General features: G+C 45.7%; 1 protein-coding gene and 1 long non-coding RNA gene across 4 annotated transcripts; one reads left to right on the top strand and one right to left on the bottom strand.

Moving 5' to 3' along the window:
* Window positions 1–429: 429 nt before the first annotated feature.
* Window positions 430–4213, bottom strand: LOC105915316. The gene is made up of 2 exons (XR_001164974.3): window positions 4079–4213; window positions 430–3532 (listed from the first exon to the last, which is right to left on the bottom strand). It is a non-coding gene; the product is annotated as an uncharacterized LOC105915316 (long non-coding RNA).
* On the top strand, window positions 3119–25145 carry setd1ba (SET domain containing 1B, histone lysine methyltransferase a). Of its 3 annotated transcripts, none has more exons than XM_021308859.2 (18): window positions 3119–3263; window positions 5579–5730; window positions 5985–6083; window positions 6674–6944; window positions 7697–7818; window positions 8534–9625; window positions 11576–12313; window positions 14346–14519; window positions 14602–14695; window positions 15939–16159; window positions 16245–16320; window positions 16407–16820; window positions 17743–18963; window positions 19109–19275; window positions 19368–19493; window positions 19583–19702; window positions 22758–22895; window positions 22983–25145. In XM_021308859.2, exons 2-18 carry the CDS (start codon window positions 5593–5595, stop codon window positions 23154–23156), a joined length of 5385 nt encoding a protein of 1794 aa, XP_021164534.2. In that variant the 5' UTR covers window positions 3119–3263; window positions 5579–5592; the 3' UTR covers window positions 23157–25145. The 3 variants fall into 3 exon arrangements, with proteins under 3 accessions (XP_021164534.2, XP_012704834.2, XP_012704832.2); XM_012849380.3 differs by lacking the exon at window positions 3119–3263 and adding an exon at window positions 4457–5327 and having other exon boundaries at window positions 11579–12313; XM_012849378.3 differs by lacking the exon at window positions 3119–3263 and adding an exon at window positions 4457–5327.
* The last annotated feature ends 1970 nt before the right edge of the window (window positions 25146–27115 follow it).

Here is a 27115-nt window from a genome sequence, read left to right as displayed (position 1 = left end):
GGTGAGAGGAGGATGTTGCAGAGCAGACATCCATTATGGATGGTATCTCTCATCCCCTCCACCACACAGTGGGAGCAGCTCTTTCAGCAGCAGGCTGCTGCACCCAGTGCAGGACTGAGCCTATCCGAAGCTCCTTCATCTCCTCTGTCCTCAGACTTTTAACAAGCATGTGCAAAAAAAAATTAAAACCATTGAGTTTTTTCTGGTCAGTGCAATATTATCCACTGACTGTATATCCATTATGCACAATCTATATTCATTTCAGACCAAAAAAAAGTCTGTTTTGTTTATATAGAGCTATGCAGATATATACTTTGCTGTGCATATTGTATATATATATTTTTCTAAATCCCATGTATTCCTGTCTCTTTTCAAAAGTATTTATCCTGTTCTATTCATGCATTTAATTTGTATTCTTTATATATTTTCTTTTTACTTGTGTGGATTTTGCACTTGTGCTCTCGTTAAGAAGAGAATTTCCCCAGTGTGCATAAATAAAGGCTATTCTATTCTAGACACAGAGGCAGAGATGGTTTATCTGACTCGGGTTAAGGAAGTTTAGATGCACAATACACGCAAACATTCACTTTTTGCCCGTAAAGCATCCGGATCCTTTAGTGCATTTAAGCAACAGTGCTCTAGAAATTAAATGTATAAGCTTATATTCTGAAAAATGTTTTAACTTTGATGAAGATCTGCTCATGTGGGTAGAGTCCCCAGAGCGAGCAGATCACAGGGAGTCAGCGTTCATCCATCAGAACATGGCAAAATGTTCTAGGACTGACCCGTTCTCTTAACACGAAGGCAGTCTGTCAAGTCAAATCTCAAGATTGGTGTCGGAAGTGAGCTCGCTGAGGAAGCCTTCTCTTTATATTATAAGCATGAATTACTGATTTGTAAATGATTGAGCCAACAATGTCAGCCTGTATTTGACATAATGTTCCCTGCACATTTGTGTCCCTTCCCCCAATAAAGTGTGGGCCTGGAAATCCTTTACAAAATAATAGCACAAAATTCAACAAAATTAGTGTACAGTCTTTATTAAAACGTCAGAAACAAAAATAAAACTACAAGCAGGTCTGTAGTATAAAAAATATAATTACATTCAAATGTTTAAGAGCCACAAAAAAGAACCTATTGTTTTCAATCGAATAAAATACCATCAATCTTAGCATAGCAAGTCACTAGAAATAGAAAGATGCATTGAATCAATAAAACTTCACCACCTTAAAGCTTTAAGTACATGTTTCAATACATGTTAAAAAAAAAAAAAAAAAAAAAAAAGAAGTCTTACAGCTTTAAAACGAGTAAAAGAGTCCGTTTCAAGCTGTGGGGGAAAAAAAAACCTGTCTAATAAACAATAAAACGTGCTTGTAGGACTTACTGAGTGAAACTCGAAGCTTCACATATGCGTAAAATGGTCGCCTGTAAATGTGTCCTATAGAGTGTCCACACGTACACAGCCCTTTATCAACTCACAGAGAACAATTCTTGAAATATTTTCTCGCCGAGCACAGAGAGAAAGAAAGAGAAACAGAGAGAGAGACACAGAGAGAGAGATAGAGAGAGATAGAGAGATAGAGAGCGACAGCTGTCCTGCGGAAACGAGGCCAATCCCCTGTGTGGAATATTCCAGTCTGCTGAGCGGCGGAGTAAAACTGAGCGGCGCTGCCCACAGGGGAAGGCTTTTCTGCAAATAAAAGCCTATAAATACCTTCACTCGTGGGTTTCAACGCTAAACTCTCTACTAAAGATGACATTTTCACTGCTTCAGTCAAACACATCGGGTTGGTCGTGAATAAAATGCGCAGTGAACAGGCCTCTGGCATACAAAAGGCTTTTTTGTGCCCTGCTATTTATCTCGCATTGAGGGGGGGAAAAATGCATTAACCTTGAAATGCACCTGGAGACCCCCGCCCCTCCTTTGCGCGAGCGAATACAGACCCTCCCACCTATAAATTTAACTCTTTCCCCGAAGTTAACAAAAATAAATAAAAAAATAAAAATAATCCAATCTCATTTGTTCCCACTAACTAGTCTGCGGCGCTTTAAAAAAAAAAAAAAAAAAAAAAAAAAAAAAAACGCCGTGCTGCTCGCTTGTTGTTCCGCCGGTTTCTGCCTCGAAGCACCCTTCACCTAGATACAACGCGCACAAACAAGGGGCTTGCCGCAGCGGATTCCCGTTGACCTTATATGGCAGTGTGTGTGGGGGTTGTTGCTGCAGCGCCGCGCGCTCGAGCTCTCATGGCAACCGTCCAGAGTTCTCGGATTACAAGCCAGCCTAGCAACCGGCTGCCTGAGTACGCTTTTATGATCAAAGTTTCACCCCCACACGGACGGTCAACCATTCTCCCTCTTTTTTTTTTTTTATTAAAGTATACAGCATTCGGACGGTAACCACCGTCTTTACAGCCGCTATTTTAGGTTTTAAGTGCCGAAAACGTCGAAGGACGTGTTCGATAACAAAAAAAACAAGGGCGCTCTCGGAGCCTCACCCAGTTATGGCGCAGCAACATTTCACAGCACAGTGCTCCTTTTGTCTGTAAAGAAGCCATTTTGAGACAGAGAAGTAAGTGAGCAAGAGCAGACTCCTGACCACCCAAAGGTTTTATTTGGATGTAAGGAATCAGTGAAAAACACAAGATTTCTTCCCCATAAGATTGCTTTTTGCTCGTTTTTAAAGAGTTGGATTACATATTTTTTGAATATCAACTGTAAGTTTGCTATATCACAAAATGTGGGTTGTAGCATTTTTTTTCCTTTTCTTCCTATAATACTTTTGTCAAGTTTTTTTTTTTTTTTAAAAAGCACATGTGTAATGTGTTCATGTATAAGCCATAAAAAAAGATTGGTGAAATAGCTCAAAGAAAATCCATTACCTTTTTTAAAACATTTCCATGTAGGTTTAAATGATGTAGCTCAGTTAGAAATGTCGAACATGGACGAGGTTATAATCGACTGCAATGCTGTCTTGAGGAAGAGAAGAGATGGTTTTGCATATTGCCCACACAGATGATGCTTGAAGATGCATATTCGCTGACTGTCAGATGGAGTATGCTCGCCAGTGATGAGAGAGGGGGGAAAGAGACTTTTTTTTTTTGAAAAGAGGTTTAACTGTCGTGCTAATGGAATTCCTTCCTTTTCAGGAGACGCATTCCCACCCCTTATTAAAGCCATTATTAGAGGATCCGAAGATGGGGCTGAAAACATCCCTCCTGTCCCTGCGTTTAGGCCTGTTAACTGCATTTCACCAAAGTGTTGAGGTAAATATCTTCACCATGAGAAGTTTTCCCTCCATCGGTTTCCTATTACGATTTGGAATTGTTTGTGCTTTAAATATTACATGAACGTTTGTTTTGTTTGTTTTTGTCAAAAGGGACTACCTGAATATGCGTCTTTTAGCTATTCAGATATACCCTTGAGGCAAGGTCAAACCAGCATTTACACTTTGGACGCGTGTGGACGACTCCAACCTAAGGTGTTTCTGGTAGTTTCCAACGTTGCAGGGCAGGGTACAAGACGAGCCATGTTGCTGTTTTGGGAAGAAGAGAAAAAAAAATATTTACAATTAATAATCAAATGAAAAATAGTTAGAAGCACAATAAAAATATGTGAAAAGGATATTGGTTATTCATGGCCTGGTTTGGAACAGTGGCACTTAAACATGTACAGAAAGCAATATAAACATAATCAAACTGAAAAAAATGTTTTAATAACAGTTACTGCATGCCTCACAATTGACATTGCTAAACATTCAAAAATAATACATTACATAAATTAAAAGAACTTACTTATTGCTAGTCACTTCCTACAAGGCCATAAAAGCAATACCAACATTTGTCACTTTTAACTGTTTTCATGTCTAATTTAACATCTCCAAACTCTCAAAACTGTTTATTCACATGTTTTCTTTTCACTTAACAAACAAGTATATGGGTGTGCCATGACCTAGTTAAGACAAAGATGGATTCCAAGAAAAGGAAGAAAAAAAAAAAAGGCTCAAAATGTCACAGGGTATTACATCCAGTAGCTACATTCTCTTCCAATCTTCCCAATCCTTTAAAAGGAGCAAACATACGTTTTATCATAGTCCGTAAAGAGATGAGGAAACCAAGTGTAAAGATCCCTTTTGGAACAAAGGAAACCCATATAGGCCATTGAGTCCTGTTTTAAGGAAAATGGCTGCCGCGAGAGCTCACGCGGCCCCCTCTCCCTGCTCTCTCTGTTGAAGGACTCCTGAGCCGTTGCCTCTAATAGCAGGCAGCTCCGCCGCTGCCGAGCGCTGATTGGCTCGCCGAGCTGCCGCTGTTAACCAGCCAATTGCCCGAGCACTGCAAAACAACAGGCAATGTCAAACAAAACCCAGTTTGCTCGACAACACGCTTTTCGTTGAAACAAACAAAAAAAAAAAAAAAAACAAGAAATAAAAAAGAAGAGAGCGAAACAAGAGGAAGCATATTTAAAGCAAATTTAAATACTTTAACGAGGATTTAAAAAAAAAAAGTCCCACGCGACTGTTTGGACTAGTTCGTTCCTTAAGTACCAACTGCCAAAAAAAAAAAAAAAAAAAAAAGACAAAACAAACCGCCGCATTCCAATAGACACAAACCCCCAAATGCAGCTTCTAGCTAGCCAAATTTCCATTTTAAGTCGTATTAATTTCATTTAAATGCAGCATAAGCAGCCAACTAGGGTTCCCGGGGGCACTTGGGTGTCATTTATTTTCTATTTTAAAATATGCACCGACGCGTCTGTATCGCATACAGCTCGTCGTACCCGAATCAGCTTTATTAGCTTTCAGGAGCTGTTAAGAAGATATTGCCCTCTGAGTTTAGCTTGTGTTTTAAGTAAATGCAATCAGCAGATTCAACACTGTTATTCGGCGGTTCAAGCACACTCGGCCGTCCCCCGGGATCTTTCCGCGGCGTTTGTTTTAATCACATATGTCGTATTCCTCCCGCGTGTTGTATCCAGGGCGATTTTTAAAACTGAGTTTACGGTTGAAATCGAAGCAACTTTTGTAGCGAAAGTGCGACGAGCGCAGGGGGTGGGCAAGCCTAGCGGTGTATTGTGGGAGAGACAGCAGCGAGAGACCAGAGGCGCACACACACATACACAATATGTGCTGGCTCTCGCCGAAAAGGAGGCAGTATTCTTCAAGCGAAATCATGTAATGTAAACGGGCGAAAGCAACGCGGTTTCATCTTTTTTTTGTGTATTTAAAAAAAAAAAAAAAAAAAAAAAACAACACTCGATCGGACGAACCATGTCCAAGCCAGCGGAGAGGAACAGATTGAACGAAGACCATGGCAGAAAGCAGAGTTCAAGTAAGCTTGCTCTTTTTTTTTCTCCCTCTTTCTCCGGCTCTCCTAATGCCTGTTTTTTCCGTCACTGGGATATACGCTACGTCCAAATTTTCGTTCCCCGTCAGCGCCGGAGTCCCCGCATGTGTGGCGCGGGGCTGTTTTAAAGTGTTTTTGTGGAGGGGCTGGTTGATCCACAGGAGAGTGTTTTAGCCCTGGCTCTCCCGATAACGCTAGCTCTCCTCCTCTCTCCCTGTCGCTGGCTGCCGTTTCAGGTCTGGCGAACGGCATGGACAGTCATCCCGTCTGCGGCGCGGCGGAGAAGCGGAGTCACCACTGGAGAAGTTACAAGTTGATCATCGACCCGGCGCTGAAGAAGGGACCCCACAAACTCTACCGCTACGATGGGCAGACGTTCAGCATGCCCGTGAGTAGCACCTTTTTAGACGCGGCCGAAAAGGCTACAATAGTAACCGAGTAGGCGACCTCCATGACGCCGGTACTATGTGGCTGCTTTGCCCGTGGCGTTGCTCCGCATCTCCCGGCACCTGTTCCAACAAAAACGCCAATTCCGGGTTGTTGTGTTTTTTTTTTGCAGGACTGCTTTGCGACAAGTTCATACCGTGTGAGCCGGGCTTTTAACTGGGTCGTGTCCCGTTCTTATCTCCCCCCCCCCTACAGAACCCCGGGATACCACCGGTGGACCTGGTCCGAGACCCCAGGATCGGACGCCTCTGGACCAAGTACAAGGAGACGGACCTACCGGTGCCTAAATTCAAGGTATCTACCGGTCGGAGTAAGATGCCACATTGCCGCTGGAGGGAAGGAGCTGCTGTCAGACGTTGCAGACACACCCCCCTTCTCTGTCATCTTTTGGGAACTGGAGTTAAAGTGTGCACCGATCAGGCGTAAAATTACGACCAGCGTGGGCAACTGTGATGCAACGGTGTATTCTGACCACTTTGCAATCTGAACCAGCACTCGTTTGTCAGCAATTTGAGCAAAAGCGACTCGTGTGGTGAGCCGGACCTCTTGAGCCAGGGACACCGCAAAGAGCCTCGGTCCGGCTGTCTAAATATCGCACACTGACTCCGACCCGTAAAGCTTTGCCCATCACGCCTGGTTCTAACGCCTCAGCTCTGAAGTTAGGATGCTCACCTGTTGCCTAATGTGCCTCATGCTCCGACAGGTGCCATAACAACGAGATAACCACTGTCACTGGTCTCACCTGTCGGCGGTCATAATGTTATGCCTGATCAATGGATATCTGGAGATTTCCGGAGTCTCATAAGTGCTCTAAGGGATGCGTTTGTTGCGCTTCTCTCGTGGCACCTCCTCACCCTGTAACCTCCTTGTCGTTCCTCTCCCAGATCGACGAGTTCTATGTCGGCCCCGTGCCGCCGAAGGAGGTGACGTTCGCCCGGCTGAACGACAACATCAGGGAGGGGTTTCTCACGGACATGTGCAAGAAATTCGGGGAGATCGAGGAGGTGGAGATCCTGTACAACCCGAAGAACAAGAAGCACCTGGGAATAGCCAAAGTCGTGTTCGAGAACGTGAAGTCGGCCAAGGTGGCGGTGCAGTCGCTGCACAACACGTCTGTGATGGGGAACATTATCCACGTGGAGCTGGACCCGAAAGGTAAACAGTGATTCATTCATTCGGCGGGAGAGCCTCTAGAGGGGCTGCTTCTGTGTGGAGCGCGATCGGTTCTGGAACGCAGGGAGCTAAAAGACTGCTTTTACATGTTTTGTTTGTTTGTTTTCAATGAGCACGATGACGGCGGTCACGTGTTTGCGTTTACGTGTGTCGCCTGGTAACGTGTGGTAATTGAATTTCATTGAAAACGAGCCCGGTCCCACGAGCGCAGAGCTGGGGGTGCTGCGTACTCCCACTGTGCATAATTTTAGCCCTGAAAACAAACACTACCAATCTGTCAGGGTCTTCTCCACCTCCGCTCGTTTCAGCTGCTTTTATTAAATAAGGTCAGTAGATGATGTCTTTTTAAAATCAGTATTGCTTCTTTTTTTATAACAATGCGTGATATTAATGTAATTTAGTCTTTTCATTTGTGGGGATTATGTCCTGCATTAATGGAGAATGTTTTAAAGGATGCATTCTGTTGCAATTCCTGAATGCGTTGGTTCATATGTGCAACCATTTATGCGTCTTTAGATTTCCGTATTAATCAATATTACATTTATTTTCATATTTTGACGATACTTACTTTACAAATTGCCTACAATTTGATTTAATGATCAACTATCACCGGGGAGAAAAAAAAGTTCTGCTGGCTAAAGAGTTCCTCCTGATCACTTTTAATCGTCGCTCTGCTGCTTTCTGAATCTTGCATCAGACCCACTCTTTTTTTTTTATTTTTCCCTGCCCTGCAGGTGAGAATCGCCTCAGGTACTTCCAGCTCCTGATGAACGGCAGCTACACGCCGCGGACGCTGCCTGTCGGCGGAGAGGAAACCAGGGAAGTCTCTCCTCGGAGCCTGGCAGAAGCGCTGCTGGTAAGAGAGACGCTTTTAGCTAAATACAACATGCGTGTTTATACAGTTTTACCGTCTTGATGGTCGTTTCTGCGCGGCCGGTTCGGAGCGGCGGGGTTGTTTGATGCGTATTCTAGCCAGAGATAACATCTAAAGCAGGGGAGTCGAACTAATTTCTATATGGGGCCACTTTGGCATCATGAAGTCATTAAAAGGGCCGCTTGCATGTGTAGAGACGATACTTTTCATTTCATAATTTCATTCCAGCTCACACAGTAGTATAAAAAATGCACAGTAACATAAATATAGCACCCTTAGGCCCAGTTTATACAGTTTATCTGCAAAAGAAAGTTGATATTGGGGTGAGTTACACTTACAGGAGACACAGTTTTAGCCACTTTATACACCTTAAAAGGATATATGCCTTTTTTTTTTTTTTTGGCTCTCGGGGGCCGGAGGATTTACCTTGACGGGCCGGATTTGGCCCGCGGGCCTTGAGTTTGACACCTGTGATGTAAAGGGATCCCTAATTGGAAATCATGTTGTCAGTGCGACTCTGGTCTGAACTCTCTGTTAAAAAATGAACTTCGGCCTTGCAGGTAGAGAGCTCCCCCAAGCTCTGAGCCTAGATACATCTACCCAGTTCTGGATTGTTGCTTTCTTCATATGATCAGACTTTATTTTATTTTTATTGCCATGAGATTTTTCTGTTGTAACTTTTCCTCTTCTTTCTAAGGCCTGTGAGCCGATCCGCAGGTTGTCAGAGAGCAGCATGTCCTCCATCGGGGGGCCGCTACCACCCAGCAGCTCCAACACTCCCCTGAGCCTGGAGACGGGCTACTCCAGCATAAGGCAGGACACCCCCCAGTCCCAGGGAACCCCTCACACCCCACGCCAGCCGGGCACGCCCTTCTCCCAGGACTCCAGCTACTCCAGCCGGCAGTCCACGCCCGCCTACCAGTCGAGCCGTCCCGAGAGCTCCGGCGGCGGCTACAAGTCCCGCAGGCACGAGAGCAAGTTCCAAGACGCGTACAACCGGCGGCCGGAGAGGCCTCAGTACCGCAGCAACATGTACCGCAGCACGCCGTCCGATCAGGGTCTGTTCAAGCCGCACCAGCTGACGCCGCCCGAACCTCCGCCGACAACTCCGTCGTATAACTACACAGCGCCTCCCCCTGCTACGCCCAACTTCAAGTCCGCGTTCTCGCCCTACCAAGCTGCTCTGCCGGCGGCGTTCCCCCCGTCGGAGTCGCCCTACCACCACTCGACTCAAAGGGAGGGCGAGTACCTGCGGCCGCCGCAGCCGCCTCCGGCCGCCGCCGCCGACGTCTTGCCCGCTAAGGACAGGCCGGAAACGCCTCCCATGCCGGAGCAGCCGCCGGAGCCGGTCCCCCAGCCCACCACGCCTCCTCCTGAGACGCCAGAGCGCTGCCCGTCGCCGGGCTCCCCGGCGCCGGACCCCGAGCGCAACAGCCTGGACTCGCGCATCGAGATGCTCCTGAAGGAAAAACGGACGAAGCTCCCGTTTCTGGAGGAGCGGGACTCGGACAACGAGGTGCGAATGGAGGGCAGCCCCATTTCCTCCTCCTCCTCCCAGCTGTCCCCGATCCCGCCTTTCACGGGCGGCCAGCCGAGCTCGCGCCCCCCCAGCACGGGCTTGGAGGACATCAGCCCGACCCCGCTGCCCGACTCCGACGACGAGGAGCCCATCGCCGGCACCGCCTCGTTGATCAAGAGAGTCGGCTCTCCCGTCCACGACAAGACGGGGAAAGGCGACCTGAAGGACGGAGCCTTTCGAGGCGTCTCTCCCGCCGAGAAAACGGACGCGGTAAGACACAGAAATGAGACGTCTGAGAGAGACGGCGAGCAGGTGGCAGCAGCCGCGCTCATTACAAGTCCTGGCTGGCGTTTGTGTGTGTGTGCAGGTGTGAATGACAGTTAAACAGGGACACAGGAAGTCAGGTCTGGTTTCAGTTTGCGATTGTAGTCGTAAAAAAGACTTTGTGTCATTGTTGTCGTTGCGCCTGATGAAGGAAATTCTGGTTTCACAGCACCACCCCGTTTTCATGCCAGCGACTCTAACTGAGGCAGCAAACGTTTCAGCGCGAGTTAAACTCAGCGGGCAGGTTTGGACCCCTCACAGACGCCCTCATATGTATTAAACCTGCCTAACCCGCGGCCCCTGAGGTGACGTTTCTGATGTTTTCAAGGGAGAGACGTGAGCCGCGCTCCAGTTTAGAGCACAAAGTGTCTCGTTTCCTCTTTCTAACACTCGCCGCTCTCGCTCACAGGGAGGAAAAGCGCTCTTTGGCTGTTGGCCCCATTCAGCCGCACACTTCCTGGTTGTAGCCGAGACTGACAGTCGGGATTACGTCTCTCTCCGGTCTCACGTTTCAAGTTATCAGGGAGCAAACAGTGCAAACGAGTCATTTGGGTAACAGCGCCGTTCCCCTGACAGGTTTAGTTCAGCCTGCTTTCATCTCGTCTACGGGAGAGCTTAGGAAGAGGGACGATTGCGAAACGCCGACGTGGACAAATTAGTTTTTTTTTTTTGTTAAATGTCTAAAAAAGCTTTAAAATGTTTATTTGTGCAGCTGAAGCTTTCTCCGACATCTAAACTTGAATTTGGGTGCATTGTATTCTGGCACAAAATTCAGTTTAAGAAAAGAAACTAGTGGCGCTGCTGCTTTTACTACTTCACGCAAACCCTTTCTCTGCCTAAACGGACGGCGTTTAGTCCGCCGCTGTAACATTTCACAAGGTTGGAGCGTAAAAAGACGGGAATCTTTGACCCGTCTTTGCACAATCTCTCTAGACCATCCAGAGTCCGAGGTCCTCTCATGCGCTCCACTCCGCTCTCTCCTCTTCAGCTCCATTGGGTGTTTGTAGGATTTACATTATAGGGACTAGGGTGACCACACACACAGAGAAAAAAACTTGATTTTTGTGTCTGGTTAACAACTTTGTTGTTAATTTGAGCATATGTTTTGGATCAGTAGGCATTTTAAAGACCAAACGATGACCCATTATCAGTGTCCTGGTGGAGAGCAGCAGATTTGTATTTCTAAGGCATCCAGATATTCACGCACTCTTAACAAGTTTCCCCGAGCATCACAGATCCTCCACCATGCTTAACAGTGGGCATGATTTCTCCCCCCACACACACACCTATTTATCCACCTTTGATCAAACCAAGCTGGGTAGCAGACTCTGTGTACTGTGGATGTTTTTCTTGCCGTGGCTCTGGACGAACCAGTTGAGATAAAGATGTCGTTTAATGGTTGTTAGAAAGATTTGGCTAGCTCCTCACTGTGCTTAGCTACCCGTGGCTATTAGAAATGGACCCTCTGTGTCACGTCATATTTACTCCCCGGGGGAAACAGAACGCCACGGGGTTACAATTTAAAGGTTACGCAGAATCTCTGCATGTCAACAGGCAAAACAAGCATTAAAACTCATTTTAATGCGCCTTTTTAATGAGTTCTCCTGAAACAAACGTTGGATTTTTGTCTAAATCTTTCAGTTCAGGGTCATTCTGTGGCAATAAATAAATGAATAAATAGAGGGATGAATTTATTTGAAGGGTTTCGGCACGTCTTTGCCAAAACTGCCAATGAAATTTGTCCACATTGGGTTTATTAAAGCGAAGAGCTTGTGTCTAGTTTCTACAGCGCTTGTGTTAATATGACCCGGACCACGGCGCCCAGTGTTGACACCTCTTTTCAAGTTCCGTTTTTGCAGTGCAGTGTTGACACGTTGTCCCCCTCTCCCCCCCCAGCAGGCTCAGCAGTCGTCCGGAGAAGACATGGAAATCTCCGACGACGAGATGCCGGGAGCCTCGATCACCAGCGGAGACAAGGGCATCGTGGTGAACTCGGCGGTGTCGCCCATGCACACCATGTCCATGCATCCTGCCAGCTACCACCACCTGCAGCACCAGGCCGGGTTCCCCATCCCTCCGCACCACCTGGGCCCCCACGCCGCCATGCCGGGCCACCACATGCCCGGTCACCCCGGGGTGCCGCCCCACATGCTGCCGCTGGTGGGCCACTACCCGCCGGGCCTCGTCCAGCTGATGGGTCTCATGAACTGCGTGCCGTGGGAACGGTGGAGCACGGTGCCCATGTCCTTCCAGATGCAGCAGCAGATGCTGAGCCGCATAGCTCAGACCAGGGGGCCCTACCCGTACCCGGACTTCCTGGACGGGGGCACGTCGGAGCTGTTCGGCGGGCCCTACCCGCCCATTTCTATGGACGCCGCGCCCGCTTGCAGCACGGGAGCGCTGGGACATCAGTGGCACCATCCCAGCTTACCCACGTTCAACCCCACCGTCCCGCCGCCGGGCTACGAGTCTAAGAAAGAGGACCCCCACAAGGCCACCGTCGATGGCGTGCTGCTGGTCATCGTCAAAGAGCTGAAGGCCATCATGAAGAGGGACCTGAACCGCAAGATGGTGGAGGTGGTGGCGTTCAGGGCCTTCGATGAGTGGTGGGACAAGAAGGAGCATTCGGCGAAGGTAACGAACCGACGTCCTGAAATTTATGCACAAAAAGTCCCGTTTGTACCTTAGTCTGTCGTTTCGTAAGCGTCCGACAAAACGTGGTGAAGCAGGGTTCCTGCGGATCCTTAAAAAGCCTTTAAAAGGCATTGAATTCTGTAATATAAAACTAAGGCCTTAATTGGCATTAAAATGTCTTAAATCAGTCTTTCTTAGGTCTTAAAATTGTTACCAGGTCATAAATAGGATTTTATTTTTGTAATCCTTACCAAACAGTAAAATAATTGACACAATTATAATTTTTTAGATTTACCGAACGGCTTATTGGTTCCGTCCCGATAGCAGAACCAATAAAAACTGTTGCAGCTGGACCATAGCTGCGAAAAAGAGTTGGCACTGGTTATGTTGGGGGTTTTTAAAACTGATTTATAGTTTATTTTAGTAGGGAACAAAACAAAGTTTGTGAATTCAGTTCAGTAGTTGTTAAAAAATCTGTAATTTGTGGGGTTTTTTTTTTTTAGCTTTCTTCCTATATGGAATGTTTTTTCAAAAATTTAAACATGTCTACTGGGCCAGAAAGTAATGGTTTATGTTAAAATAAACATTTGGGTGAAGTCGCAACCAGGTTTATCTTGTTTATCGTGAAGTTGGTCTTAACTTTTTAAATCAAGTGACATTAAAAAGTCTTGAATTTAACTTGCCTTATGCTGTAGGAACTCTGTGAAGACGGTAAACGCCAACCGTCTTCGTCGTCTCCGGAAACGACCGTTCCCATTAGGACGACCTTTCTGCCAAGTTGCTGCTGATTTGCCTCCCTGCGGTCCAGCTTGCAAAAACTCAGCAAATAGTTTTGAATTAATTGCGGCGCTCTTGTCAAACGCGACGACGGCCAGAAATGATGCATCTGCTGCGACTTTCCCCTTGTTTTTATTATGAATGCAAATTCTCTCAAAAGTCACTTGAATTTATTTCAGCAAAGTCAACAGCTTATGAGAGACGAGCTCTTTGGTTTATCGCGTGAAATAAGTTCGGTGGAAAATGCTGATTTTCGACTTATTCTTCAGATTAAACCAGACATGGGGGCCCCGGGGGCCATTTGTGGCCCCTATACTGGCTTTCGTTTCGTTTAAAGAAAGATTTGGTCCACCAGCGCAGATGGAAGCTTTAGTTTTTATTTATCACAGAAAGGTTCAAATCCTACAACTGAAAATAGTAAACACAAAGTATTATAAAGTATCTTTTAATAAACATGCAATCTCTTTAATTGTATACCAACATCCATTCAGTGACATTTAATTACTCAAATCCAGACTTTGGTGCATTTAATCTGCTTTAAAACTGGCTAATTACAGGAAGCGTTTTCAACGAACAACTGACCCAATTACTGTTGTTATGTTGCTGGACCCAAAAGACTTCTGTTTATTATTGTTAAAGAGTCAAATTAAATTATTCAAAATATTTTGCAAAACTGGAAGACCATCTTGTAATAAGACAAATGAGCAAAACCCTTTTTTTTAAACCTTTGGCTTTACAGTGACTTACACATTTTTTTTCCTACAGAAAATCTGACTTATATATTTAAAATGATATTTTGTAGAATATAATTGTACACTGCAAAAACGCATCTAAAAATAAGTAAAATGTTCTTAAAGTTAATTTGTCCTTGATTTGAGCAGGTAAATAAGATTATCTGCCAATAGAATGAGTATTTTGACCCCTAAAATAAGATAATTAGACATCCTGCACTTGAAATAAGATGATGGAGATGAGTTGTTTCTATTTTAAGTGCAACAATCTTATTCCATTGGCAAAACATCTTATTTACCTGCTCAAATCAAGGACAAATACACTCAGTTTAAGAACATTTTACTTATCTTCAAGTTCCGTTTTTGCAGTGTATAATGTACATATTTTTTTTTGGCCCTCGAGTTCCTTTGACTTGACAGTTTTGGCTCATGTACTGAAAATTTGGTACTTTTGTTTTTTTTCACTGGATTAAACGGTGAATAAAATACTTTCTAGCAATAAAAGGTCTTCTCCTTTCCTCCAGGCGTCTCTCACTCCAGTAAAGGGTGCCGAGAGTAAAGAAGAAGAACGTCCCAAACCCAAAGAGACGATAGCCTCCAGTCTGCTGGAGAACTGGAACAAAGGAGAAGGACTCGGCTATGAAGGGATGGGTCTTGGCATGGGCTTGCGGGGAGCCATCCGTTTGCCTTCCTTTAAGGTGAGAGACTTCTCAGCCTTTCACTGAAGTTAGAAAAGGAGGGAATGGTCTGTGTGCTGAGTGCTTTGGTTCTGTGGCTCAGGTGAAAAGGAAGGACCCGCCGGACACCGCAGTGGGAGGTGACAACAAGCGAGCGCGACCGGCGACCCCAGCAGACGACGAGCTGGAGGACGAAGGTAAAAAAATCACACCGCCCGGATTCCTGTCCCACTTTGTCACGTTACGAAAAACAAACCCTGATGTAGTTCATTGGGATTTTATGGAAGCAAAGAAAAGTCTGCCCCCCTCGTCTCTTACATCCAATGAGATGTCCCGTCTGCCTAGTAGGAGACAGTGACGATGTCAGGACCCTGTAGAACTAGATTGGATGCAGAGGAGGGAACTGGGCCTTTTGAGTCCGATTTGGATTCATCACACAGTTGCAGGAGACGAGCCTTTGAGGACTGCACTGCAAAAACAGAACTAAAAATAAGTAAAATTTTCTTGAAATTACTGTATTTGATTTGAGCAGGTAAATAAGATTATTTGCCAATGGAATAAGATTTTTCCACTTAAAATAAGAACTATTCATCTCCATCATCTTATTTCAAGTGCACAAATACTCATTCCATTGGCAAATAGTCTTATTTACTGGCTCAAATCGAGGACAAATAAACTTTAAGAACATTTTCCTTGTTTTTAGATCCGTTTTTGCAGTGTGGAGACCTCTGGTTGAGGCGTATTGAGATGGAAAAGTCGGCCCCCGCCAAAGTCCAGACGTAGACGCAGTTTAGAGTCTGTGGCCAAACCTGGAAAAACTATGTTCTAACTGAGTTTAAGGTGTTTTGCTAAAAAAAAAAAAAAAAAAAAAGAATGCGTTGAAGTTCCCGTGCCTGGATGTAGGAAGCTGGTAGAGACAGTAAATTTCCCGTTTGGCGAGTGCATTTCAGAGGTGCTAGCTGCCACACGGCGAGTAAATATTTGCACCAAATAAATTGTGTTTTTTCAGTCATCGTTTGGGTGGATGCTTCTTCATCTTCTTCGTCTTCTTCTGCCTTCAGCTCATTTTACGACAAGCGGCCACGCGTGACGCGAGAACAACAGCAACTACGTCGTGTTTGTTTGCTAACAGCTAGCGTTTAGCTCAGGCTAATCACGTAGCGGGATTACGTGGAGATATTTAGTCGGGGTCAGTCAGACTTACTGTGGCCGGTTAATTTTTGGACACTGGGTAGAGAGAAACGCGGGTGTTTTAGCCGTGAAAGAAGGAAGGTTCAGCAACGTATATCGGCCCAAGGCGGCGTAATATAAATGCATATGATAGTGCAAAGTGTCATTAATCCCCACTTCCTTCTGCAAAATCCAAATGAATGCATTGAAGCGTGTAGCTTTTACGTGGCAAAACGTGAGACTGAGGGTTTGGTGACAAATGTCTTCCAGAGAGAGACAGAGACGCAGCCGAGCTTCCGTCAGACGACTCCAAGATGGACGGCGACGGCCCCTCAGCCAAGCGACGGCCCTCGCGGCCTCTTGAGCTGGACAGCGAGGGAGAGGAGGAGATGGACACCTCCGAGAAGGAGGAGGAGGAGGAATCGTTGTCCGACGTTGGCGATGAAGAGCCCGATGAAGTCAAGGCTGCAGACCGGCTGTCGTCGAGCAAAGTAAGCAGTGCGGGAAAAACCATCCTAAAATGTTGTGGATGAATAATGATGATGATGATGATGATGGTATCTAATGACCTCACAGAGTGCCGATGAAGAGGACGACGACAACGATGGAGACTCCTCCAGCGACAGCGGCTCCTCGGACTCCTCTGACGACGGTGCTTCAACTCTCTGAATAGAAACGTCTGTGAGGCTTTTCTGGCGTCGCTTCTCCTTCGTAACTCCTTTTCCTCGTTGCTTGCAGACGCTGACAGCTTGGCGTCCTCCAAGGCCAGCTCCTCCTCCTCGCCTGAAAGCTCCGACTCCTCGGAGGAGAGCTCCGACTCGGAGCACGAGCTGAGCTCGGAGGAGGAGGAAGAGGAGGAAGACGTGAAAGCGGCTGTGGAGAAGATGGAAGGCAAAGTGGCGGACACCACCTCGTCTTCCTCGTCGTCCTCGTCTTCGTCTTCCGACGAGGAGGAGGCGGAGGAGGAGGAGGTGGAGGGCAGGGGGGAAGATCTCAAGCCGCCAACTCCTCCTATGGTTCAAGTGCTGGAGTTTAAGGAGGAGCGGACCGACGAGGAGGAGCTGAGGAGCAAGTCCAGGCGCAGGCCTCCCAGTCCTCCTACGGAGCGGATACCCGAGGACCCGAAGCCGCCGCTGCATAAAGGTGTCCGAGGTGAGTGCCTGCCTCCAGACGACCTGATGCTCCGTCTGGAGAACGGAAAAGTTTTTATAGCTGTTTAAAGGCTGCAGAGTTTAGAAACACCCGTCATAACTCCAGTGAATTTATTCTAATTATTTTGAAGTAAACGTAGATCAGGGGTGTCAAACATACGGCCCGCAGGCCGGATCCGGCCCGCCGAACAATTTAGTCTGGCCCTGTGGCTAAATGCATTATTATTAAAAAAAAATATATATATATATATTTTTTTTTTTTTTTCAGTGTCCTGTCTGGCAATGTGGCAATATGATGCCACAAAGAGCTCATCAGATTTGACTTTCACAAGTGGACAAGATAAAAGGAAGAGAATGATAAAACAATTATTGAAAAAAAAACATGTACTTTACAATTGAAAATATGCAGTTCCTATATTGTCCACGAGGGGCGCTGTGTTTTAATTAGCAGATTAAGCTTCAGGTGTGGAAAAATTCAAATAATTTCTTAATTTTTATCTGTTTGATGTATTTTGTCATGCAGGACAGTGTTTTTAAGCTCCAAAAAATGTGAATAAATGTTTTTCAACATTGTATAATCACTGTGATCAGTTCTTATGCATAATGCACAAGTAAATGTTTAACTGAGTAAAATAATTGTTGAAATTGCACATACTTTTCTTAAAAACGCTGAGGTTATTCATAATATATTGTATAAAAGTGAAATTAACTTAGTCCATTTATATTAGTTCTATTTAATCTTGCAATGAGTTAACTCGTGTGGCCCTCTTGAGATCAGATTAAGCTGAATGCGGCCCCTAAACCAAAATCAGTTTGACACCCGTGACGTAGATGAACTCTGGAAACGTTGGATTTCTGAATAGGAACCCTGAATTTCTAACGTCGTGGTCCAGCTCTAACCCATTTTAACTTTTCTCCTACAGTCAAAGAGGAGGACGTCTGTGTCGATGCCACCGTCGTCAAGCTGGAACCTCAGGACCACGTAGCAACCCTCCGGCCCCCCACGCCCACAGGGACCCTCCCTCCCAGCGACCAGGAGATAAAACCCAGAGGTAAAGCAGAAGAAGCAGCCTGCACCCCGGCTCCGTTACCCCCGCTCCCCCCCGGACCAAAGTCCAACTCCACGTCTTCAATGCACCTCCCGCTACCTCCCCACCCCGCTGTAGAAGGCCGCTCCCTCCTCCACCCGCCCCCCGGCCCCCTGTCCGACTTCCCTCAGCGGCCCCGACTCCCCACGGACGAGGACGTCCCTCGCACGCCGGGCAGGGACCTGATGGAGCGAGCGAGGAGTCTGGGTAAATCCCAGAGCACCGACACCGTCCCCAACACCCCCGGCAGCGACGCTCCCCTAACCGGGAGCAGCCTGCTGCTCAGCTCGCCTCACATCCCCGGCAGCCCCTTCTCCTACCCCTCCCAGTCCCCCGTCCTCAGTGCCGGCGTCCCCCGCACCCCCGGCAGAGACTTAACCTTCACCCCTGTCTTCCCTGAACCCGCAGCGCTGGCGCTCAGCAGGAAGAGCTTTGAGGAGAGGCCGCTGTTAAAGGAGCCGCCGGCCAGCGCTCCGCCTCACCAGCCCCCGCCGGCGGGGACGGAGCGCCCGGCCGCCGTGCCCGAAGACCTGCCGACCGGCGTCTCGGGGGACGTCCCCGTGACGACGGACACCACCGCGTCGAAGAAAAAACCGGGGCGGCCCAAAATCAAGAAGACCCCAGCCGTGTCGGCGGCCGACGAGTTTTCGTCCAAGCCGGCGGTCCCGCCCCAGACGTCCCTGACGTCGGCCGCGTCCCCCAAACACACGAGCCTGGACTTCAGGGAAGGAGACGCGAAGCCCCAGACGCTGCCGCCCGCCGAGGACAGCTACCCGTCCTACGACGAGGAGAAGCCCGCCGTGACCAAGGCGCCGCGCAAGGCGAGGCGCGGCTGGGAGGAGCTGCTGCTGGACAGCCTGTCGCCGGTCGCCACTCCGCCGCGGGCGTACTTCCGGCCGCGCTCCGACTTCGACGAGATGACCATCCTGTACGACATCTGGGACGAAGGCATCGACGAGGAGGACATCCGGCTCCTGCAGATCACCTACGACAAGATGCTGCAGCAGGACAACGGCAACGACTGGCTCAACGACACGCTGTGGGTCAACCACCCTCATATCCTTTTCCTGATCCGTGTCTGTCAGCTTTATCGGGGGGGAAACCAGCTCCCCCTGCTGGTTAAAGTTGGGTACTTTTCTTTTAGAACGGGAGCTTTAAGCTCCTGGAAGTTCTCCCTTGTTGCTCCTTGACTCCTCCGCACCTACCCACATCCCCGGCGTGAAGAAGAAGAGGAGAGACGACGGCATGAGGGACCACATGACGGGCTGCGCGCGCAGCGAGGGATACTACAAGATCGACAAGAAGGACAAAGTGAAGTACCTGCAGAGCTCCCGGGTGCAGGCCGAGGAGCCGCCCGTCGACACGCAGGTGGGCGGAGCTTCCGCATTTTTTTTTTTTTTTGTCGCGCCGTCTGTGACTCCGTGTCGCCGGAGGTTGACGTCGCTTTTTTTCCCCCGCAGGGCATGAGCATTCCCGCGCAGGTCCACGCCTCCACCAGGGCCGGCTCCGAGCGGCGGTCCGAGCAGCGCCGCCTGCTCTCCTCCTTCGCCTGCGACAGCGACCTGCTCAAGTTCAACCAGCTGAAGGTGACTCCCACGGCCAGCAGGAGCAGCAGCGCGTTTCGTCACGGCCGTCAGGACGGATTTTAATTGTTTGTTTTGTTTGTGTCTCGCAGTTCCGTAAGAAGAAGATCCGATTCTGCAAATCGCACATCCACGACTGGGGTCTGTTCGCCATGGAGCCCATCGCTGCTGATGAAATGGTGATCGAGTACGTGGGGCAGAACATCAGACAGGTGAGAGACAGCTTCTTATCTTCCTGCCTCTGTACTGTGGAATCAGTCAAATGCGTTATATGCGTTACCCAAGGTAAAGACGTGCTATTTAATTCAATTCAATTCAATTTTATTTATATAGCGCCAAATCATGAAACATGTCATCTCAAGGCACTTTACAAAGTCAAGTTCAATCATATTATACAGATTGGGTCAGATTATACAGATTGGTCAAAAATGTCCTATATAAGGAAACCAGTTGATTGCATCAAAGTCCCGACAAGCAGCATTCACTCCTGGGGAAGCGTAGAGCCACAGGGAGAGTCGTCTGCATTGTCCATGGCTTTGCTGCAATCCCTCATACTGAGCAAGCATGAAGCGACAGTGGGAAGAAAAACTCCCCTTTAACAGGAAGGAAAAACCTCCGGCAGAACCGGGCTCAGTATGAACGGTCATCTGCCTCGACCGACTGGGGTTACAGAAGACAGAACAGAGACACAACAAGAGAGACAAAAAAGCACAGAAGCACACATTGATCTAGTAATCTGTTCTACATTAGATGGTAATAGCGGGTGAGCCGTCTTCTCTGGATGATGTCACAGTTTAGCTGTTTGTTTTAGTTTCCTTGCAGAGTTCAGGCCTTTAACTTTGTTCACTGAATGCTCAGTTTGGTTTTAAACAGCCTGGTGTGAGATGAAGCTGAAGCGTCGAGGACTTAGCAGGGCTGGCCAATATATATTTTAAAGCGATATAAGATGAAACTATATCATTTATATCGAGTCGTGGTAGAACTAGTATGTTATTTTTCAGCTGTTTATCGTAAAAAAATGTGCCTGTGACACATTTGGGATAAAGCTTTGATTCAGAGAAAAGAAAAACATATCGAGATAAATATCGTATATCCAGATATTGTTTTTGGTCCATATCGCCCTGAGCCGGACGTAGTCCTCATCATTACTCTGTCCCCTCCATCAATGCACCTGCTTTGATGGAGGCGGGTCGGACCCTCAGCATGATGCTGCCGCCACCGTGCTGGACACGTGGAAAGCTGCTCCCTGACTCTCGGTTGCAAAGAGCCTATAACTGAAAGACAACTTTCTAAACACTTTTCAGAAACTTTAGCGAGGTGTCTATCTGTCTATCTGTCTATCTGTCTATCTATCTATCTATCTGTCTATCTGTCTGTCTGTCTGTCTGTCTGTCTGTCTGTCTGTCTGTCTGTCTGTCTGTCTGTCTGTCTGTCTGTCTGTCTGTCTGTCTGTCTGTCTGTCTGTCTGTCTGTCTGTCTGTCTGTCTGTCTGTCTGTCTGTCTGTCTGTCTGTCTGTCTGTCTGTCTGTCTGTCTGTCTGTCTGTCTGTCTGTCTGTCTGTCTGTCTGTCTGTCTGTCTGTCTGTCTGTCTGTCTGTCTGTCTGTCTATCTATCTATCTATCTATCTATCTATCTATCTATCTATCTATCTATCTATCTATCTATCAATGCAGGAGAAAGTCACAGTGTACAGGTGAATATTTTAAAAACCATTTGTATGTGCAGAATTGATTGTGCAAAGGGCATTTGTGCAAGAATACAGCTTGTAATTCACAGTAGATTTAAATTACAGTGTAAAGTGCAGCAGTGATTTAAAAGTAAACAGTTTAAGTGTAAACAATTCAGGAGAAAGTCACAGTGTACAGGTGAGTATTTAAAAAAAAACATTTGTATGTACAGAATTTGATTTGTGCAAGAATGCATTCAGAAACTAAGAGTTATATTCTGCCTGCAATTATAATTCTGACACTTTGCAGATTTAAAACAAATCTGCAATAATTTGAAATTATTGCTTTTAAAATTAACTGAAGTAGTTTCATCCTCCCACCTTGGACAGAGATTTGAGATGATTTGTTGCATTCAATAAAACCTTTAAAAGACAAATCATTAGTAATAAGTAAGTAATAAGTAATTATTACGCCGCAGAATTGGTCAAAACACTTGATAGTTGTCTTAGCTTTGTTAGATTCATCTCAAACCTCGCATCTTTTTTGTTTGTTATTCTTTATCTTATTTAAGTCAATTAATCCATTTTACTAAATTTTTCTATCAACTTTCATGCAGTTTTTAACCGCTTTCCAAATGTCTAAAGCAAACATAAAAAAGTACGTCAAGAATCATTTAGATTTATTATTCACATGAGCAGGACGGTTGTAAAGGAAATAACACAAGTAAAAAAGCAAATAAGTTGCAAAGGATTAAAAGAGAAATTATAGTACTTAAAAAAGGGATTTTTTTTAGCCAAATAACAGGTACAAAAAATAAAGTAATGTAATTAAAATTATTCTTAAATATCAAATAAAAGCTAATTAAAAAGTAGACTAGAGGAAAAAAGGCTAAATTAAAAGTCTTTGGACGTTTTGTGACAAACACGTTCAGATGTACAGGCAGATTAATTTATTATCTAAATTCACTTTTAGCTGAAACGTTTCATTTAAACAGGTCCAGGAGAAACTGCCGTGTTTTAACTCATTTCCAAACCTTTTCTTGTTGCCTGTTCTAACTAGGGGTGTGCAAAATAATCGTCATGACGATGCATCGCGATTCAAAATTTTGGGATCTACTGCATCGATTCTTGACGCCAAGTATCGATTAATTAATTAAAAAGATTAATAAATAAAATTGCATGAATGTTTGGCGAACATTAGCCAAAAACAAGTAGAATACAACTTATTGGTTTAAAGGACCACTGAGACCTAAGCACTTTTTGTCAGTGTGTCCACTCCAGTAATAGTAATATTTGTTTTCATAGCAATACCTCCAAAAGTCGTTTCAATAAATGCAGCTATGTATGAATTCAGTTTCTTTCAGTTATATATAAATTGAAGACACTATCCAGATCATACACAGCCAGTCAGCCACTGGTAATGGCTGTAATCAGTGAAAATATCGCAATGCATCCCGATACATCGCAATAATTCAAGTATCGTGATAGAATCGGATCGTGACTTCTTTGGCAACACCCACGCCTAGTTCTAACGCTGCTGTGCACACGAAGCGGAGTGCGTCTGGATCATGAAGACCTTTGTGTCTCGTCTTCTCCTGCAGGTGATCGCAGACATGCGGGAGAAGCGCTACGAGGAGGAGGGCATCGGCAGCAGCTACATGTTCCGGGTGGACCACGACACCATCATCGACGCCACCAAATGTGGCAACTTTGCCCGTTTCATCAACCACAGCTGCAACGTAAGGCAACAGCAGCCTCATAAACAGATAAAATAAAATAAAAAAATTTAAGTTTTCTGATATTGTTTTTGTGTTTGTCGCCTGCAGCCGAACTGTTATGCAAAAGTCATCACAGTCGAGTCTCAGAAGAAGATCGTGATCTACTCCAAGCAGCCGATCAACGTCAACGAGGAGATCACGTACGACTACAAGTTCCCCATCGAAGACGAGAAGATCCCGTGTCTGTGCGGGGCGGAGCACTGCAGGGGCACGCTCAATTAACAGACCCAACCCCCGCCTCCCCCCGCACAGGGCACTGGCCGGACACCCAGGCGTCCCGGGCGTGCTCGGAGCGATGGGGCCGAGGAGGAGGAGAAGTGACCGGCACTTCACCTCCACTCAGCTAAGCTACCTGACCTGCACTCTTCACACATTAAACTCTAGATTGTTTACGATTCACGGTGCTCTACAAACTAAACTGTTTTGTTATTTTGTGCCGGTGTGACTTTTTCTCCCCCTCCCTGCCCCCCTCCCCCCGCCGCCGCTCTCCACCTCTAGCCGTCAGACAGTATTTCTGCACAATTACTGCAGCAGCATCCAGTCCTGGTTCGGGGCAGTTTTACACTTTTCTCCCCCTCGTTTGTTCTCATAAGCTTTACCCCACACCACATGTGGTACAAGGAAAAAAAAAAAAAAAAACAGACTCACACGGTCAGCTGCTCACTTACACTTCAAGATGCCTGAGGTCGATTCCTTCCCGCGTCCAGGCAAGGGGAGGGGAGGGGGGGGGGGAGCCGTCCCCCCGCCGCCTGCCCTGAGCAAATCCACTCAAACTAAACTGAAATAGGAACGAGTAAATCCGGAGCGTTCGAGCATCTTCCACCTGTCCCGAGCGGACGGCGCTGCTTCCTTCTTAGTTTATGCAAACGTTTAATGAGGTTCTGCAAAAGCTGCATTAATCAAATTCCTCCTTTTTTTTTTTGTTGTTTTTATTTTGTAGCTGTTTGTCGTGGCTTTTCCACGCCTGTTTCTTCAGATACACTATGTGTGGGTGTGTGTGTTTGTGTTTTGCATGAATGAGTGTCCGAGCTCTGGCGATGGGGCCGAGAACGTGAGCGCACTGCCCCCTGCTGGCCGGAAACGGAGCGGCGACTAGCTAAGCTGAGATTTCAGTCCCGGAGGGGGGACTGCAGTCATTACTCCTCATTTGAAGTGCCAAATTAACGTACGACCGTGTCTGTTCAATCGCGAGGAAGCTGCTGAACGTGATGGCGAGCATTAGGAATCCCCCTCCTCCTCTGGACTCTCTGTTTTTTTTTTCTTCTTTGTTCGTTCGTGTTTTCAGCCACGCCGAGGCTACTGCGACCTCCTCACAGTCTGCAGGAGGCTCTCTGTCTTTGTCGTCTCTTTGGATAAAAGATAAAATACTAAATGCACTCGAGGGAGGGGCGCTTCTGCCCCTCCCTTCCTCAACGAGTCACCCCTGGAAGACCAAGTCAGTTCTCACTTTTCATCCCTGTTTGTTTTTCTCTCCGCTGATGTTCATATTGTATATGAGAAGCTGTACAGAAGATCAAAAACGTTTTTTTGTTTTTTTTGTTTTATCTTCACACATGTAACACTTTTAAGATACATCTTTCTGTTTTTCTTCCATTTTTTTTTTAAAAAACAACAACAAAAGACTGAATATTTAAATATTTTCAGGGATATGTGAAGCTGCAGGAACTGATGGTAATAAAGGTTGTTTATTTAATAAGGTCCGCTGTGTACAGGAAAAGCTTCCACTTCCCTTTTTGAAAGATTGTTTCTTGTAGAAACGTCTTCATTTTCTGCCCATTTGCTTTGTGATCCTAAAATGTGTAAGTAGTTTAACTGTGAATACTATATAAATTTAAATATATATATATATATATATATATATATATGTGTGTATATATATATATATTTTTGTTTCCTGGGATTTGCTACTTGAACACAGCTCAGAGGTGTGTGTATCATAAGGAGGTAAACGCTGAGCTGGTCGGCCGGTAGCAGGATATTCAGCTTGTGTCAAGCTCTTTCTGTTATATTTTGTTTTTTAAAATTTTGTTGTAAATTCTATGAAAAGCTCTTTTGCGGTGTGGAAAAAAATAATAAAAAAAAAAAAGGTGCAGAAATGGCACTAGGAAGAGGACTGATGTCTCAGCCTGTTTCTCGTGTCTATTTATTATAAGTGTATGAAAAAGAGAAAAAAAAAGTGAATAAAGAATTTTTTGCATACATCCATAAAAACGGTGGTTGATATTTATTTATTTTTTCGGCAGTGGCCCAAACCCTGTTCAGACAGCCTTAGATGTGTCATTTAGTTTTTCATATGAATTTAAGAAAGAAGAGGAAAAGATTTAATGAGGCACATTCATTCATTCATTCTGTGGGTTTTTTAGAATCTAAAGAATCTGATATTTGCTTTTATCGCTTTCCTGGTTTCAAGAGTCAAGAATTTATTCCTTATTCTGTTATATAAAGGAGGAAAAAAAATCTCTAAAGAATAAGGTGTTTCTTCTTATATTTAATGTTGATCCATTATTTCTGAAATGAAAATACTCAAATATTTGTGGAACCAATTGGTTTGGTTCTGCTGGGTCTCCTTTTTAGTGTCAATTTTTTGTCAAAAAATAACCAGAAAAATATTATAATAGAATAGATTTGGTGAGAGAGACAAACCAGAGATAAACGTTAAAAAAAAACATGTTTTAATGGAACCATTTTCCTCTTTTTTTTTGGTATCTTTCCCTTCCAAGTTCTAGACTGGAGCTGTGTGGGTTTCAGAGCCGATTCTAGGTGAGGCGTCAGTCTCTGCTGTTTTACAAAAGGATGAACGGTGCTTTTGAAGCGTCTGTATTTAATGTAGGTTGATTCAGTCCAGTTTTTACTAAACTTATAATTTTAAAGACCTGAATGAGCAGCTTTCTGGATCTAGAACCTCAAGGTCGTGATAATTCAGGATCTCAAAGAGTGTCCAGCAAAAAAACTGAAACCATCCAGTCTTGAGGCGGGAGCTACAGAAGGCCGTTGCCACCGGTGCAGAGCTTCCTCATCATTGGCAGCAGGAAGTGCATGAGGGCCTCTGAAAGGAAAGTGTTCATTATTTTAAATGATTTCTCTGGAGCAGAAACGCTTTAAGGCAACCATGGATGGAGAATCATGATACTATCTGTGGATTTGCTTCTCACCCCAGGGAGGTGGACCTAATGACCCATGTGAACATAGAGTGACCTTAAAGTGTCGTCTGAGACCAACGACCCTCACATCGCAGAGCAAACATGAATATGTAGATTCCCAAAGATAAGAAAAAAAAAAAAAAGTCAAATTGTTGATCTATGGTCAGTTCTCAAAACTCAAACCACTAATGAGACCAGAATGTGTCAACGTCAGTCAGGATTTGGCCCAGAAGTTGGTAACCAGCATGTTGGCAAAGTTTGGAGAAGTTAGAAAAGGGAAGGATGGACAATTTAGATATGAAGTTTTTTTTAATGCATCTTTCTAAATAATAATAAAAAAGTGCTTCAAAATCATAAAATCTTTGAATTATTGTTCAGAAAAGCATAGCTGCATAAAACAGGTGTGTGTGTGTGTGTGTGTGTGTGTGTGTGTGTGTGTGTGTGTTGCTCAGAGGCCGTGGCAGGAGCAGGATGGTGTGACCACCACCAGCAGAGAGGCAGCATGGGAGCCAAACTCACACCCGTCTCCATCTGCTGAGCCTGAACTGAGGCGCACATGCACAGCAACTCACCGTCCCATTGGTCCAACAACCAGGAAACGCTCTTCTGTCTGGTTTGTTTCTCAGATTTATTAAACAGAGCCCACATTAAGAGCACAGGGTCGGCTCAGCAGCATCCGGAGGTGATTTTATAAGTTTCTCTCAGAAAAAAAAAAAGAAATGGAGCTGATACTAAGAGATTTAACTGAATATGTTCTCAGGTTGTGAGATTGCTCGTTTGTAAAGCGGAGTGTAGGAAGTGTAGCATCAGTCAACCCTTAAATTTAGACCTTCTTGTCTTCAAAGAGTAAATTTCATCACTTTTGGGAGAAAATGAGCTTTCAAGACAAAATTGAGCATCTCTCACAAATTATTAAGATATTCTCTCATAAGAATTAGGTTTTTCTCCCCTTTCAAGCTGCTATATTATTTATTTTATATGCAGTGACCTGGAGCTGCAATGGCCTCTGTTATTCAAAAGAGATAATGACATTTAACCTCT

Source organism: Fundulus heteroclitus, unplaced genomic scaffold (genome assembly GCF_011125445.2).
Source record: "Fundulus heteroclitus isolate FHET01 unplaced genomic scaffold, MU-UCD_Fhet_4.1 scaffold_217, whole genome shotgun sequence".
NCBI lineage: Eukaryota > Metazoa > Chordata > Actinopteri > Cyprinodontiformes > Fundulidae > Fundulus > Fundulus heteroclitus.
Note: the sequence above shows the minus strand (reverse complement) of the source record. Positions and strands in the feature narration are given on the sequence as shown.

Excerpts from the sequence above, each read along its gene's own strand:
- setd1ba (XM_012849378.3), top strand. The coding sequence starts at position 5,267 with ATGTCCAAGCCAGCGGAGAGGAACAGATTGAACGAAGACCATGGCAGA. Across the intron at positions 14,520-14,601 it reads TCCGTTTGCCTTCCTTTAAG|GTGAAAAGGAAGGACCCGCC; the intron begins GTGAGAGACTTC and ends TCTGTGGCTCAG. Across the intron at positions 16,160-16,244 it reads ACCGGCTGTCGTCGAGCAAA|AGTGCCGATGAAGAGGACGA; the intron begins GTAAGCAGTGCG and ends ATGACCTCACAG.